This window comes from Archocentrus centrarchus, chromosome 23 (assembly GCF_007364275.1).
Source record: "Archocentrus centrarchus isolate MPI-CPG fArcCen1 chromosome 23, fArcCen1, whole genome shotgun sequence".
In the NCBI taxonomy this organism is placed as follows: domain Eukaryota; kingdom Metazoa; phylum Chordata; class Actinopteri; order Cichliformes; family Cichlidae; genus Archocentrus; species Archocentrus centrarchus.
This window is the reverse complement of record NC_044368.1, coordinates 8,798,844-8,815,559: the sequence shown is the minus strand read 5'-3', so window position 1 is coordinate 8,815,559 and position 16,716 is coordinate 8,798,844. Positions and strand designations below refer to the sequence as shown.

Below are 16,716 nucleotides of genomic sequence, written 5' to 3'. Positions count from 1 at the left end.
TTGTGTTGAATAAGCTGGAAGCATCAAATTGATGTTTATAAAATGAAATCTGACAACATGCATTTACCTTGAAATTAAAATCTAAAAGACTTCATCAGGCAATTGGGATTTCCTCTGGTTAATTTTTCATTCAACAAATCCATGCTTGATTCTTTTTTTTTTTTTAATTTTGGTGTCAAGGTGGTTTCATTATTCATCTAGTAGGGAAGGCAGTTTTAATCTGAAGTGGTTACTTTGTCGAGGCTGCAGTGGCTCGGGGTCGAGGGTCTCTCCTCGACCTCGTGGTCTGCTTTCAGGAGCGGGAAGAGATCTGCGTCTCCTCCCGCCTCCTCCCGCCGGGCAAGCCGTCAGTCGCGGTGCGCCTGGCTTGGCGGTGTGATGCTGAAGACATGGATGCGCAGGTGGGAGGCGATCTGGAGGCACAAGCCTGTACAGTAGCGTATCAGATCCACAGAGGAGAGGACCTGAAGCAAAATCAGAAAGAGAAGAATTTTTTTTTGCATTTTTGGCCACAGCAGCTTTTATCAACAGTGGAAGGAGACAGGAAGTGGGGGAAAGATGCAGGGGAGGACACGCGGGCAAATTGGCAACAGGCCGGGACTCGAACCCATGCCGCCTGCACCGCAACACAGCATATGTATGTGGTTGCCGGCTTCACCACTAAGCTACAAAATTTCAGCGCCCTGAATTTTATTTATTTTTAAAAAAAATCTTATTTCATTATTGAATATTTAGCCTCAGACTTGGAGGTGCCAATTCTCATACCCGCTGCTTTACACTCTGCTGCGAACCGCTCCACTGCGAGCTGGAGGCCACCACCTGATGAAGCCAACAGGACCACATCATCCACAAAAAGCAGAGATGAGATTCTGAGGCCACCAAAGTGGAAGCCTCCCACCAATTGGCTACACCTAGAAATTCTGTCCATACAAATTATGAACAGAATTGATGACAAAGGGCAGGCTTGGCAGAGTCCAACACCCAATGGAAACAAGTCCGACTTATTGCCGGGAATGCGGAATGAAAACTGCACAGTACCTTCTCAATCTGAATTTTTACTAATGTATGAACTCTCCTTTCCAGCACAAATTGACTTGTCACAGTGGGGAGGACGCCTGTTTCAATATTAATGACAGATTCAGTTCCATTTAAGGCCTTGTCCACACATACATGGATATTTTTTTAGACCTTTTGTATGGTCTGATTTCTATCATAGGTCACAACTGTGATAAAACATGCACACAAGTAAATGTTATTTAAAAAGCACAATGATTCACTACATGAATCCTTGCCCACAAATTCATCAACCACACAGATTTAGGCTGCCAAGCACCCTGAGCAACCACAGGCACATGAGAGCTTTAGCTTGGTGAGGGCTGAAGGACTGGCACACGCTTCCCCTCAGTGTCTCTCTCTGATGTGTCACAACTAAGTAACCAACTCACTGCTTCCTGTTTATGCATATCATATTTTCTTGTTGGCATGGGTGGATACATCATTTATGAAACAGTCCTAATATGCTTGTTTAGATGGACAACACCTATTCATATAAGGAAAGCCAGAATGCACAATACTGGGACGTGATTAGTGATACTGGTAACACTTGTGCTTCTCCTGCTGTGACATGAAAATGTGCAGTTGCAAAACAACACTGGCTCCCCACAAATTCAAACGGTGTTTTCCCATCAGCCATTAATAAATATGATAACAGCGCAGCTCAGGTCCACAATATTTGTTGACTTTGGATTTCTTAATGAATATCAATGCACCATCTCAGCAGTCATATTGATTTAAGACTATAATTCATATCAAAGGTACTTTTGAATTTTAAAGCTTTTAAACCTTATTTATCCTTTCAAAATTCAACAGCCAGAAACCCCACAGGGGTTTGAAGCAGGGTGTGTGATGTAACATTCATCACAGATGTCAAAGGGAGGTTCATCACAAGTCGTCTCATTTGCATTGTAGAAACTTTGCACTCTTTAAACTGCAGCTGTAATGATTAGATAGCCAGAGAGAAAACCAGCAGAGATAAGAATCCCACAGACAAAACTGAAAGCTGCTGTGCTCAGGTATGAGCTATTCTCAAAATGGTAAGTGTTAAGTGTAGAATGCTGTACAGGCAGCATGTTAAAAAGGGTGGAATTTCCTTTTAAACACAGATACCTGTGAGTTCAGTACTAACCATGGCAATCCAGAGGACTATGTGTTCATCAATGAAGCTGTTGAAGTACTGGTTGAGGAAAAGGAGTCCGGGCCCAATAAAGGCTGTGTCTGGGAGGTATAACTCACTCTTGGTCATGTGTGCTATCTACAGAAAAGATTCATGAAACAAAGAAACACAAGTTAAACACATTCTGTATGAATGTCGACCCCACGATGGGATAAAATATAGAACACCACAACATTTGTGACAGTTAATTTCAGGTGATTAAGACAAAACCAACGTACCACAAGCTTGTTGGAAATCTTGGCGATCACCATGCCAAAGGTGAGCAGGTATAAACAGGGGTGATGCTCAAACAGGTGGCTAGAAGACTTCTTGAAAATGATGAAAGCCAGTGTGAGGATGAGGCCGATGTGCAAACCGGGAGTCAGCACACTGGTGTCCTGAAGAGCAGAAAGGTTGATTAGATCATTGGGCTTTACACATTTTTCTGACATTAAAATAATTCAGAATTTACAACTTACAGCCACAGTGGAGCCATTTTTGCCAACACCTCCATTCAAAATGACATAGAAATAGTTGTAACAGGAGTACAGGGCTCCCCCGATGATGCCCAGGATGGGGAACGTATACAGCGGCAGTCCAATGATGGGCAACTATGGGAACACATTAAAGTCAAAATAAAGAGAAAACAGAAAGCATTCTCCTTATAAAAAGAAAAGTGCTTATATGAAAGCTGCAGCATGCTGAGCATGATGGGAGGGCAAAGCAAATAAATAAATAAACATATTAAAATAAAAACAAAAACAAATGCAGGTGACATCATCAGCTTTTTGAGCCAGATCATGTCCAATAGATGACCTGTTGCCATGGCGTTAGCTAACCATATTTACCTTCTCACTTCTCTCATGTGATGTTAAGTCAAGCCTCCAAAGGCAGCACAGAGTAAAAGTAAAACACAAATTCTATTTAAAGACTAGAAGGACAGCTAAAACCTAAGAAGTGATTTGGTTAATTTGTCTGGTGTAAAAAACTAAGGAGAAAAAGGTTTGAGTATTCACTCAAAGTGAAATGAAAGTGTCCCTCTGTGTACACCAGTCACTTGTGCAGGCGGGAGTGCGGAACTGGATTATTCGTAGTTACCGTGTACTGCCAAAGGCTCACGCCTCCGAAAGCTGACATCAGATACATGATCACGATGGCAACCTGCACCTCGGTGACGTCAACCCTGTGCGGAACATACGAGGCAAGTGTGACATTAGTGACAGTGTGAAGTTTTAACAACAGTGTGTGTATTAAAAATGATCTTGCAGCATTTTTCCCATTGCCAATTTGTGACCGGGGAAAAAAAAAAGAAAAAAAAAAAAAAAGAGACACTCCCTGACTTTTTAGTTTGCCGTTACACCTGTGGACTGATTTCTATGTATTTTTCACACAAAAAATCTAAATGATGTGATATTTATTTTTGGAAGTTACTGAACAAACTGCTCTCCATCATGGATAACCTATCTCACACACTCCGTTCCACATTACAGAGGCAGCAGAGCTCATTCACCCTCAGAGTTATTAAATTATTCCTACCATTTTCTATGAAACTACACAACAGCTCTCCTTTTTGTAACAGGTGAACACAGCTGTCAGGACATAAGATTTCTGTATCAAATCTTCACCTCATAACAACCATTAAGCACAGTGGTGGAGGAGTGATGATTTGGGCTTGTTTTGTAGCCACAGGACCTGGACTGCTTGCAGTTACTGAGCTGACCATGAACTCCTCTGTATACCAAAGTATTCTACAGTCAAATGTGAGGCCATCTGCCCAACAGATAAAGTTTGGCCCAAACTGGTCCATGCAGCACGACAGTGATCCCAAGCACAGCAGCAAATCTACAGTAGAATAACTGAAAAATAAGATTATCATTGTGTTGCAATGGCCCAGTCAAAGTCCAGACCTCAACCTGATTAAAATGCTGAGCCAGGACCTTAAGAGAGCTGTGCATAACTGAATGCTTGCAAACCTCAATGAACTGAAGCAATGTTGTAAAGAAGAGTGGACCATCATTCCTCCACAATGATGAGAGAGGCTGATAAAGTCACACAGAACTATTATTTCAAGTTATTGCTGCTAATGGTGAATCTACATGCTGCTGAATCATGGGGTGTACTTAGTTTTTCACAGGACTGCACAGAGTCCTACAAACGCCTTCTTTACCCCATGACTATATGAGGATTACTTAGGTAAAAGGAGCCTGAAGGGTCCACTAGCAACCAACCATCAACTGCAAAGCAATGCATGACAACCTGAACGTGGATGGGGCTTGAGCTGTCTCCTTTGGGGTTATGTTAACTAATGCCAGCTTACCTGCCAATGCAGACAAACTGCGAGCTATGTAATCTAGCAAAAATACTGTCTTTACTGGATAAAGGCAACCAATTTATTCAAATGCCTGAAGAAGACCTTCCTGGTAAATTAGCTCAGAAACTAATAACCTTAACAGCTATTTTCCTGTATCATAAATAAATAAATACATACATACATACATAAATATTTGACTTACAGGCCAAAGCGGAGTGTCCCGGACACGTAAGTCTGCCAGTGGGCGCAGAAGAACATAAACATCCCAATGAAACCACAAAAGAAAATCCAGTTTGGGTATCTTCCTATTCCACATGAAATGCACGTTCCCACAGCAACAAAGACTGAAAGAGAAGAACAGAGGAAAGTACAAAAAAAAGTCATGTTTATGAAATTAAAGCCAGGGCTTTGTCTATCAAGATGCTACAGCCAGTTTAATATAATGAAACAGCAGAATTTCAAGGTTCAGGTGATCACCGGTAGAGACTGCATCACAGCCGTGGTCGAAGAGCTCGCCAAGGGCTGAGCTGCTGTTAGTCCTCCTGGCCTGTTTCCCATCAATAGCATCCAGAGATTGGTAGATGAAGAGGCCCAGAGCAGACAGGATGAATGCCCATGATGGAGCCTGAAGCCAGGGAATGGACGACAGAGGGAGACTGACAATTATAGACCCATTCTCACAACACAGATATCAATTTCAAAGCAATGTGCGTGTAATACTTGTTGACTGATCAACTATTTGAAACTTTTTTTTTTTTTAAAGGTAGTAGGCAACAATGCAAAACAATTCCCCAGATATAGCTTCTCTATTGTAAATTTTCCCATCTTTTCTATGTTTTTTATAACCTGAATAAATCTGAGTGTGGAGCTGTTGGTCAAACAAAACTGGGAAGATATTTGGAAACATCACTTTGGACTCTGAGAGAAAGGATGGTTTTTCATAATTTTCTGACCCTTTCTAGACTTAATCAATCAAAACAATAATCAGTCGATTCTTCAAATCTACTTAAATCTATCTAACCTATTTTAACGTATTTCAGTCAGTCTTCTGTTGTCACAAAGGTAAGGTGATGGATTTTCAAAATCTGTTTGTTTTGTATTTAACTGGAGCTTTTGAATTTATACATGCATGTACTGATTTAAATAATAGTTAAATGCCACTCTGTCCACATGCCATACATCTCTCTGAAGTGCATAGTAGGAGGGATTCCAGCTGACTAGAACAGTTCAGTTCCTCTTTACTAGGGTGGAGGTTATGGACCATCTGGACAGTAATGCTGGCCAAAGTAGCGTGTTTGCAACACTTCAATGAGTGTGCGTGTGTGAGCATTTGCGTATGGCTGTGATTGAGAGACAGGGGGACACACACAGAGGTAATTTCAACAGAGATGAAGCATGTGTCCTAAAAGCCTCATGGACTACTTTATCACAGCAGTGACTTGAGGGAGAACTCTGACCTACTTCCATAAGCTCATATGAATTCCTACGAATGTATGTTTGTCTGTGCAGCCATGGGACTTTAACACTTCAGAATTTAAACTGTGTCAGTGCAGACTACAAGAGGAAACTTGCAGAGTCAGTGAGAGTGCATGGACTTTGATTCAGGTGCAAGGTTGTCATGGTTAGAAGGAACAAAGGTGCAAGTGCGATAAACTCACCAACCTGTGCATGGGCAACTGCGCCCTAGGTCAACTTCCTAGGCCCAATTTCTCTATTTCCTTCTAGACGGATATGGAGCTTAGTTATTTAAGATATTTTGATTAGGTAAGGACTAGCATGTCAAAGCCGCCAACTTTCTAACATCACATGACCAACGATCTATCTATTCCCAATACAGTTATTCTTGTCCAAGTCGCTCCTAATACGATTAAATGTCTGTCACTTTGAAATGCCTTTGCTTGCTTGTGGCGATGCAAACGTGATATTTTGATTTTTAAACAAGAGTTTTTCTGAAACACCGGAAGACTGACTCCAATTCGGCTTACTCCTCAAATTTAATTTTAGCCGTCTGACATGATAGAAACATCCCAAAATACAGCGCCGAACACGTTAGCTAGCATCACGGCCCATTTATAAAGTAAATATGACATTAAAATACAAGCAAATGTGAAGCTCACATGTATGCCGAATTAATAAGTATACTTACATAACTCGGTAAATATATTTTATCCTTTTTATTGAGGTATCTGGGCTTTGCAGGTGGCCGTGTATCTTTAGCCTACTTAATTTCTAAATGGAGGACGGTGCATTCTTTCCATAGCATAGATGGGTAGATATATGAAACTTCAGCCACTGTCGCTTTACTCACCTCTTCCGTTGCCGTGGGACAATAATACACAAGCACCAAAGTGGAGAGGACATTAACCACCAGTCCAACAATAGTCAGTGTGTTTGGTGCGATCCATGTCGGTATCTGCTGGACGAGCCAGTTCCAGTAGATCTGACACGGCGGCTCAAACAAGGATCTACCAGAGGCGCTGTATTTATGCTCCTCCAGCCGCTTCAGCTGTGCGAGTGACAACGGCTCCGGCCACAGGAAATGTGGCATTATTTTTCTGTCTCGTCACTCCTCTGAGTACCGCAAAAAACTCCCCAATACTCCCGGGTAGTGTTTCAGACGAGGTTATACGTTCGCTCGGCCGACTCCAGGAAACACCAGCAGCTCATCTGGTATCTGTAGGTTGACGAGCAGACGAGGCCATTTCCACGGCGGAACGTCGACAGCCTGTACACGTTTCCGGTCGAGGTGTGTCTCAGCAGGAAGGTCCGGAAGGGACCTTCCTGCTGAGACTACCGGGAAATTTGAATGTTCATGTACCCTGCCCCCAGTACAATAACACTGTAATAATAACCTTTTGGCTTAGATTTTAATTCACTCTGAGATTATTAGGTTCATAGTTTGTTAATACGAAACTAAAAACTAAAAGTAAGTGTGAAAATTTTAGAAAAACAAAACAAAAGCCAACTGTAACAATACAGTTTACTTTGGGGGCCGTGGGTCAAACATGTCCCTTGGGCCAGAACCGGCCGCCAAATGATTCCCTTTGGCCCACTGGATGGCTCTGTAAAGTGTGGAAAATATCTAGGGAATGAATTACTCCAACTTTTCAGTAAACTTCAAGGTGTGGTACACTACACAGTAATAAAAATAGACAATTCAAAGTGTTTCTAGATCTACACAAGTTGAAACACAGAGATGTAAAACACCACTGTCGGTCACTTACAAAAAATGGTTATAGCCCTGGTGAACACCTTTGCCTATACTCTGACTTAGAGGAGCTGTGCCGTTTGATTAAACTGCATTACATGCTCAATTTTCAGTGAGGAAAAGAAGCATGTGAGCTTGTCCACTATTTGCAATGCAGAAAAATACTCTCTGTAACTTTTGTTTTGTGTATAGAACTTTATCATTAAATTGTTGAAATCTAAAAGTTTATTCCTTAAAATTATTAATAAATATTTTAAATGCTTTTAAAAAATTTTTAGATAATTCAAAGTTAATCATATAATCAAAAGATTAAGTATTGAAATTTTCATAATAGTTTCTAATTAACTGATACCTACTACTTGGCACATTGTGTGAAATATAAATAAAAACAGAATATAATAGTTTTCATATACCATAAACCCACATTTTTATTTATAATTGAATAACTGGTACATTTCCCTAGTTTAAATATTTGATATTTCATGTTCATGTTTCATGTTTTCTATGCTCTATTGTAAATAAAATTTGGGTTAATGAGATTTGCAAATCAAAAAAGGTGGTTGAAGAAGAAACTGTGTTGTAATTTTTGACCTCCTTGAACTACACCCCTGTTTATATAGTCAAGTCAGTTTATATAGCCATTTTCAAATTCCTAATTTAAACACAATGTGCTCTGACACAATATGTCAGAGCACATTTTCCAAATCTGTAATATAGATGGAAGAGACTAATTTCATAAAGACTTATTCTGTAACTAGTTTGCAAAATAAATAAGAATGGCTAAAATAAATGACTCGGGGAAATTACAAAGTAAATCTGTCAGAAGCACAGAGAAATGAATGACTCCAACAATACAACAAGAGTACACATATCAATAACAAAGATGCTATTTTCCTTTAAAGTCTGTTTTATTGTTTTCCACAGGTCATAATTACAAAGGTAAAGGCATGCGCACATGATTTTACCGCAATCAAAACTCTGCCCAATGTCAATCCAAAAATTCAAATGTGATGCTGTGTATGGACTGTGTAAATCTCTACGTTTTCTTACTGAGTGGGCAGAATAAGTGAAATATGAATGTGATTAATATTAGAAGGGTTCATTTATCCAACATTATTCAAGTCTGTTCTTACTTTTCTTGCCACATAGAAGTTCACTGACACCCTATAAACATCAAACCAAAATTCATGTCTATATTTCCCTTCTTCCAGAGCCCAGAAGCACCTTCAAAATGCACTCTTGACAAAAATCCACATGAAAATGCTGTAGTTGCGTGTCACTGTTTGTGCAATATGAGCTTGTTTTTTTTTTTCACACTACAATTCCTCATTAAAGCTAGAACCAAAACACTGCCAACATGCATCTGAGCTGAGTCTTTCAAACGTAACAGAGTGACAAAGAAAATGAACGGGCTTTTTTCTCCTATGGTAACTAGCTCCAAAGCTGCACACAGCATTCCACACCAGACTTGTACACCCTCCCTCACACCCATCCCACCTTCCCTTCATCCGCCCTCAGGCCGCTGACCTCAGCAGGTGAGAGAAGAGTGTAACTAGTGGCATCAGATGTTTGCAAAGCCAAAATGTCTTATTGCACTGTGCTCAGTTTTTACTTCTCTTGCTCAACAACCTTCGTCTCAGTCATGTACTTGTCAATCAGATTTAGGGGCACTCCGCGTTGCATGAGTTCATAGAAGGTGAAGCCTCCTGAGGGACAAGGAGAAAAACTTTCTTATACTATTGTTGTGAGGCACAGAGACATATGTGGAGAGTGAAGAACAGAGAGGGGAAGATGAAGGAGAAAAGCTAAAGGGCAATAGGGTGAGCAGAGAAAAGCAAACAAAACTCAATGGAGAGAACCAGTAGTTCTAAACACTGCATAAGAAGAGAATAGAGAGAAAGAGGGTGGTTAGAATGGCTTCTGATGCAATGCCCACCCAGTTTGTCACAGTTCCATATTATATACTAATTGCCTTTGTATGAGGTTTTTGCTGAGTATCCAAGAGTTTAAAGCCATGCTACTGGCTCTAGCAGTACCTAACAGGCTAACAATAAAAACATGCAGCATTCTAATAATTAGCACTAAACACAAAGTACAGGTGATGGTAATTTAATCAATTTTTCTGGTATTTTGTCATGAAGAAAAGTATTAATTAGAGGACTTGTGGACTGTTCAAGACTTTTAGCAGACAGTGATAAATAGCGGGAAATGTGACACTTGTCCAAAGTCCCTGATATCACCTAGTCATACAAACTTTAATTTAAAAGTTAGTAGTTACCTTTTTTATTCTTTGACAGTAGCATTTCATGACACACAGTTAAAAATAGATCTCTTATTTATCTTATTCTAGTGCAGCCACTCAATTGATCCTTCCCACTCCCTTAAAGCCAACCATATGAATGCCAAACAGCAATTAAAATATCCCAATCTAAGAGTTTGGCTGGTGAGTAATAAATAAATATGTAAACTACATATGTAAACTGTTGCCCTCCATAATGGAAATTAAAACTTTCTTTTACTAATTAAATGTCTTTAGAGTGAACCTTGTTATTCTCTTTTCTTTATTTTTATTTTTGGGCTATACTAGAATAGCTTTGCATGATTAACAATTCAGTTATTTATCAGTTCCTTAATTATCTTATTTGATGCTCCTGTCTCCTTAACGAGGCTTCTTTTAAGCCAACTTTCTTCTGATTGGCTGCCCCTCACAAACAGAAGGTTTGAACAGTAGATGAGCGGGGCTTCTGTACTCTGTGACTGTATTAAGGATATTTGCTCCCAGTGACATCATAGAGCTCAGATTAAATAAAATTGTCTAAAACACAGCATTTAGAGGAATCTGAAGCCTGAGCTTGGCTCGCTGGGGTCACCTGTACAAATTTTATCCATGTTTTAAATATGAGAATTCACCAGTGTACTGTGCAAAAGTCTTAAGTAACCCCTCATTTCTTTATTTTGCTTGGAAAATGGATACAATGATTTATTGAAACATGCAAACATTTACTGAAATACAGTATATAAAGCAAAAACAGAGTCTGCATAATTCTAAAAAGCTTGAAAGTCAGTTTGGTATGAATACCTTTATTTTTCAACACAGCCTGAACTCGCTGAGGCAGTTTTCTGGTAATTTCTTTTAAGCAGTCTTCAGGAATAGTTCTCTCGGCTTCTTGAAGGACATTCAAAGCTCTTTTTTGGATGTTGGCTGCCTTTTGTTATGTTCGCTATCAAGATGATCCCACACTGCTTCAACAATGTTGAGGTCCGGGCTCTGGGGAAGCCAATCCATAACTGTTGTGCCTTTTTCTATCCTGGTATGCTTTTACTGCATACTTTTACTGTGTGTTTGGGATCATTGTCATACTGAAAAAATGAAGCCATTGCCAGTCAGACTTTCTAGATAGTACTGCATGCTGGATCAGGATCTGATGTTACTTCTGTGTGTTCAGAATTCCGTCAATTTTGACAAGATCTGCAGCATCACTGCCTGACATGCAGCCCCAAACCATGGCCTCCACTATGGCTGTGGACACTCACTGTTGTGTTTCTGTCCTACATCCTGGTGATCATTTGAACCAAAATGTTCACGTTTGGATTCATCACTCTATAAGATGTATTGTAAGAAAGTCTGGAACCTTGGAAGTGAATATAAAGAATGTGGGGTGGCTCAAGACTTTTGCACAGTCCCATATATGACAGAAAATATGGAAGAGCACAATAGGTCCCTTTTTGTTATTTCCACTTGAATCCACTGTTTAACAATAGTGTTCACTAACAATGCACTCACAAATGCAGCACTGACAATACAGGGCAGTATTTTGTTACATTTCCCATGTGAACACACTGTAAACTCAAAGCATTAGTGTATAGTATGGAACTGGGTCACAGCATACAAACAAAAGCACAGCTGATTCCACAACAAGGTTCAACTCAGGTCTGCAATCCTTATAAAAAATAATAAATAATGTCTTCAGTCATCTGCAGCAAGCAAAAATCTACAAAATAAACTACACTATTTCTGCTGTTTTTATGCATACACCACTCATAAGGCAGGTCCAGACACAACAAAATATAATTTAGCATGTTTTCTTTGGACATTTGATGTTGTTCAGCTGCAGCCATTGTCTTCATAGCATAAAGCTTCTCAATTCCTTTAGATGATGCACTTGATTTCTAAGCAAAGGTTAGAAAATTTGCAAACCTTTTTACTTACCTCAGTTCTGGTACAGGTTACTCACAATTCCACACCAACAATCAATTAAAATATTAAACGCTGAGCTATTAAAATGAGCCAGATACAGTAATCCAGGCAAAAGTTGTCATGCAAATGTGACACGTTCTTTCTGTTGGTTTTCCTTTCAGGGGGGAAGAACAGGTGTTACAATCCCACAAACTGAGAAAAAAGCGAGGTTGCACAAGCTGGCTTGAAGGTGCATAATGAATGACATAAGCTTCATATGCCAAAACCATATGAAAGCTTACCTTATATGAGAACATACATTCACAATTCTTGAGTTTGGACTAGGGGAGAAAGAAGAGAAGAGGGGTTAAAAAATGTTTACATGGAGTTATATGTGTGCACCAGGGAAAACAGCTGAGTTATTACTGAACTCTTTTATATGAGGAGTTAACTGTGGGGCTTACAGGAGACACTGTAATCTGTGGAGAACAGTTTAAGATGGAGACATTAAATAATACAACACAAGAACATCATATGTTACATAGTTATTGCCTTCTGTGGTGTGACTTGAGGTGGTGTGCTGTGATGATGAAAAGGATGGCTGGATGGACCAGATTGGATAGAGATGTGCGACAACACAAGGGATAAACTGCATGTTGTGGTGATGGAAAAGTGTCACCAAATATTATGTGCACTGCACACACATGAACGCATTATTATTCACATGAACCAGTTGCACCAGATGTTCGTAAGTTCAACTGTAGTTACTCAATAAGTGAGATTCACACATGACTTTATTAAAGTGGGTTGCACAAAACTAAATAAATCTTATGTATACAAAACTGAGGAAGCTGATTCTACCTTTAAAAGTCAATGAGATATAAGTGAAAAATCTGACATGATTCCTAAATTTAAAATTTTTATACAAATACACTTGCCCGAGGATACTTTCATGTAGATTGGAGGAGTCAGGGATCCATCCACTGACCTTCCGAATGCTAGACGACCCGCTCCACCACCTGAGCCACAGAATTAAACCAGTGTGCTGTCCATCCACAGCAGATGCCGACTACTGTAGAATCGTCACATGGCACAACTCCAGGAACTGCATACCATTTGATAGTTTTGTATCTCAGCACCTCAACAACCAAGATAGGTCAAACAAACTGCATAGCCACAAAGTCTTGCAAAACAAAAAAAAAAATTAATTCAAAGAGCCACCAAATGACTGAAAGAGGCAAAGCAAATGCAAAAACCAAGAGAAGTGTGCAAAAGGGGAAAGTTCTTGTATGACAAATAAATGAAAGCTGTTGGTTAACTCACTTGTCATGAGGTGCTGTCTGGATAGTGGACAATTTTGCAGACATAAATGCAGATGTATGAAGGCTGAAGCTAAACTCAAAGCAAGCATTTTAATGCTGAAGTTCAAAACCAAGAATACAAAGGCAGTGGGAAACAGAACTAGAGGACACACAGCTATGGGGACAACCCAGCAAAGGACAAGGGGAGCCTGAAACAACATATATATATATATATATATATATATATATATATATATAGGGAAGAGGAAACAGATGGGAACCTAAACATACCTGAATACATAGCTGATGACAATGGAGAAGTAAGACAAGACACAGAGGAGACTTCCTGCTTTACCAAAATAAGTTTGTTTGACCTGTCTTGTGGTGCAATGAGCTCGCCCAACTTAGACATTACTCAAATATAAGACATTTGTTAATTTTTAGTGGTGCAACCCAACTTTGTAAATCACCAGAAAACAGTTACTAGAAACTTCATAAAGACTTTACCATGAATTTACAAATAGCTGGTGCAACCCAGGACAGATACTTACATGTCCACTGCCTATATCGTCCCTTTGATGAACTGCAACACACAGTTCAAACACTAGTGTACCCTGGTCAAGCTGGTTTCCCAAAAGTCTCCCTGTCTCTGTACACTCAGTGATGACTGTGATCATAAATAAGTTAATTGTTTGTGTTTGTATTAAAGAAGCACATAAATATAGAACAAAAACATTTGGGAAACCAGACTCAGATAAACACAGGCACCCAAGGAGGAAACCAAGGGTCACATAAAGGTCCACACTGACCTTTGACCTCCAGTTTGCAGTCCACTTGGGCCTCTCCCAGTTCGTTGATGGCCTTGCAGGTGTACATGCCGCCATCATAAGGACTGGGCTTCCTGATCTCCAGAGTGCAAACTCCTTGGCTGCTAAACATGCGGTAGCGTGGGTCGTCAATGATGGTTATCTTATTCTTCATCCAGATCACTTTAGGCTGCAGACAGATACAGAAACATCAGCAAAAGACTGTTGATAGGATCACTTTTACTTCTAGTTCTTCCACTTACCCTTGGGTTAGCACGGACGCTGCAGTTAAGAGTAGTGTTGTAGCCGGCGACAGCAAAAGTGTTGATAAGTGGCTGTGTGAACTTCGGTGCCTCCTTGAAGTCGTGGTCATTGTACTCTGGTATTTTCATCTGCAAGCCTGTGGGGGTAAGGGTAAAGGAATGGGGTTGTGCATGATACTGGCTCTGAGCGGTATCATGTGGGAAATTCCCTATGTGATGAGGGAAAGACAGTATTTTTTTAAATTTATCATCAGCTGAGACTGAAACACTGTTGAAGGGCCTGTCAGTCATACACCGAACCCTCGGAGTTTCACAAGTGAGGCTGTGAATCAGGCTCACTTTAGGGTGGAAAACATCACTGACAGTACCTTTCAGACAACAGCTGCGAAAAATACAGTCAGCAAAGGTTATGGACATGTTCGGTGTGTAAGTAAAACATGATTTCTCCCAGAGTTTTGACTTTGGAAGCCCCCCCCATCTGAAATTAAATTCAGAACACTTGGTTTTCACCTAAACATTTTGATCTTACCCCCACTTACGCACTTATAAGCACACAGTCAGCTGTACCTTCTTTGACAATGAGAGCACTCTTTTTGGTTTGGGTGGCGGTTTCACTCAGGCCGCACATATTCTCAGAGAAGATCCTGAAGAAGTACTCGTTCCCAACTACCAGTTCTGTGATGGTGATACAGTTGCGATGGTAGTGCTCAATGCATGTGAACCATTCCTAAAAAGAAAAATGCAGCATGTGACATAAATACTATGCAGACATAGCTCATCCACAATGGTTTTTATTTGCAGTATAAGTCCATCTGCTACCATTGTCTTTTTGTCTGCTTTTTGAATGGTATAGCCTGTTATTGGGGCATTCCCACTGTCTTTCGGGGGGGTCCAGACCAGAGCTACATTTCCACCCCATACATCTTCAATATTCACACATTGAGGAGGTCCAGGTAGATCTAAAAATAAGAGAAAAACAACTATAAGCTGATGACTTCATTCCATATAAAGCTGCACTTTGATGTCAACGAGAGCTTCGTCCTATTTTTAGCATGATTTTATAAGAATTTTTTTTACTCACCTACAATCTGTATGTCAATTATGGCTGTGTCCACATGGTTTTCAACCTGCACTGTCATCTCATACTTCCCAGAGTGGCTGCGCTCTGCTTTGCGGATGAAGATGATGCTGTCGCAGTCAGTGTTACGGATGGTAACTTGTGAAGCCTCTATGGGCTTGCCATCCTTCAGCCAGGTGACCTTCGGCCGGGGTTTGCCCTGCACACAAATAGTAACATGAGTTCAGTATTCTGCTGATGAGCTACATCACTAGAGCTGGCAGATTTACCATAAATGGCACCACAAGGTTGACTGTTTCTCCAACTTTGCGAGTGTATGTCTGCTTCAAGTGCCGTGGGACGCGGATCTTGGGCGGCTCTGAGGGGCAGTTATACCAAAAAGTGTGTTATAAAGGAATGATTTAAGGATGTCTTTCATTTCAGTATTGATTTACTTTGTTGCACTGTTACAGCAGAACATATAAAATAAACTTTTAAGAGCTCACCAACAACCTCTTTAACCAGGATCGCATGCTGCAGGGTCCGTGGAGCGCTAGCCCCAGCTGCATTGATGGCTTTGACACGAACTAAAATTTTACACCCTGGAGACAGACCAGTGATGGTGTACCTGGTTTTCTCTGTCAGCTCCTTGTTGGATACTATCCAATCATCAGCTGCAAGAAGAAAAAAAAACAGTTGAGGTGTGGGTTATAAGAAACATGTTCAGATAACTTGTAGCCTTGAAGGGCTGTTTAATAACAGTGTTTTTACAGATTGGTTACATGTCACAGTTGGTCTATTAATATTTTGGTTGCAATCTCTGATACTACCAGAATCTCAAGATGAACTATGATTGGTTGCCAAATGCACATGCATGTATGCATATATGGCATGTTTGCCTTTGTAGATTTTATAGGAGGAAGGTCTAAGGTTGAAAACAAAGTGCAATAAATTGTAGAGAGTGTTACTATCTATTGAGTGTTACTATCTCTTTAGTGAGTCTGACTCACTTCCTTCTATGCTGTACTCCACTAAGTATCCGTCCAGCCCAGCAGCTCCAATGGTTTCAGGAGGACGCCACTTTACGGTCACAGTGGTGTCAGTGACATCATCCACGACCAGCATGGTAGGTTCACTGGTAACAGCTGTGTGGAGATGAAGGTTTTCATCACTTATGTTCTAGCAGTGAATATGAAAGAAAACATCCATTTTGGTAAATCATAAACACGTGACCAAGGCGCTTTTCTCTTTTCTGGTATGCCATCAATCTCCCTGACAGATCTCATTAGACCCTGCTCTTTCTATCTATTCTTGTATTCTGAATCATATTTAACTCCTGCTGAACCCTCTGACAGACCTGCTCTCCTAAACCTCTAATCCA

The 16,716-nt window shown here is 40.3% G+C and overlaps 2 protein-coding genes across 7 annotated transcripts in view; both read right to left on the bottom strand.

The window, feature by feature from the left end:
* Window positions 1-152: 152 nt before the first annotated feature.
* Window positions 153-7,251, bottom strand: chpt1 (choline phosphotransferase 1). The gene is made up of 8 exons (XM_030719885.1): window positions 6,832-7,251; window positions 5,001-5,148; window positions 4,726-4,867; window positions 3,311-3,395; window positions 2,692-2,823; window positions 2,452-2,610; window positions 2,186-2,311; window positions 153-464 (listed from the first exon to the last, which is right to left on the bottom strand). Exons 1-8 carry the CDS (start codon window positions 7,069-7,071, stop codon window positions 348-350), a joined length of 1,149 nt encoding a protein of 382 aa, XP_030575745.1. The 5' UTR covers window positions 7,072-7,251; the 3' UTR covers window positions 153-347.
* A 1,409-nt stretch (window positions 7,252-8,660) lies between these two features.
* mybpc1 (myosin binding protein C1) overlaps window positions 8,661-16,716 on the bottom strand; it is a 33,374-nt gene continuing 25,318 nt past the window's right edge. For 3 of the 6 annotated variants that reach the window (XM_030719881.1, XM_030719882.1, XM_030719883.1), the window contains 10 exons: window positions 16,346-16,480; window positions 15,842-16,009; window positions 15,626-15,714; window positions 15,360-15,555; window positions 15,098-15,237; window positions 14,846-15,005; window positions 14,279-14,415; window positions 14,019-14,205; window positions 12,211-12,249; window positions 8,662-9,437 (listed from right to left, as the gene is read on the bottom strand). In XM_030719881.1, coding sequence (XP_030575741.1) covers window positions 12,230-12,249; window positions 14,019-14,205; window positions 14,279-14,415; window positions 14,846-15,005; window positions 15,098-15,237; window positions 15,360-15,555; window positions 15,626-15,714; window positions 15,842-16,009; window positions 16,346-16,480 — 1,232 coding nt within the window. In that variant the 3' untranslated portion in view covers window positions 8,662-9,437; window positions 12,211-12,229. Of the gene's footprint in view, window positions 9,438-12,210; window positions 12,250-14,018; window positions 14,206-14,278; window positions 14,416-14,845; window positions 15,006-15,097; window positions 15,238-15,359; window positions 15,556-15,625; window positions 15,715-15,841; window positions 16,010-16,345; window positions 16,481-16,716 lie in introns of all 6 variants that reach the window. The other 3 variants (XM_030719879.1, XM_030719880.1, XM_030719884.1) reach the window with 2 other exon arrangements.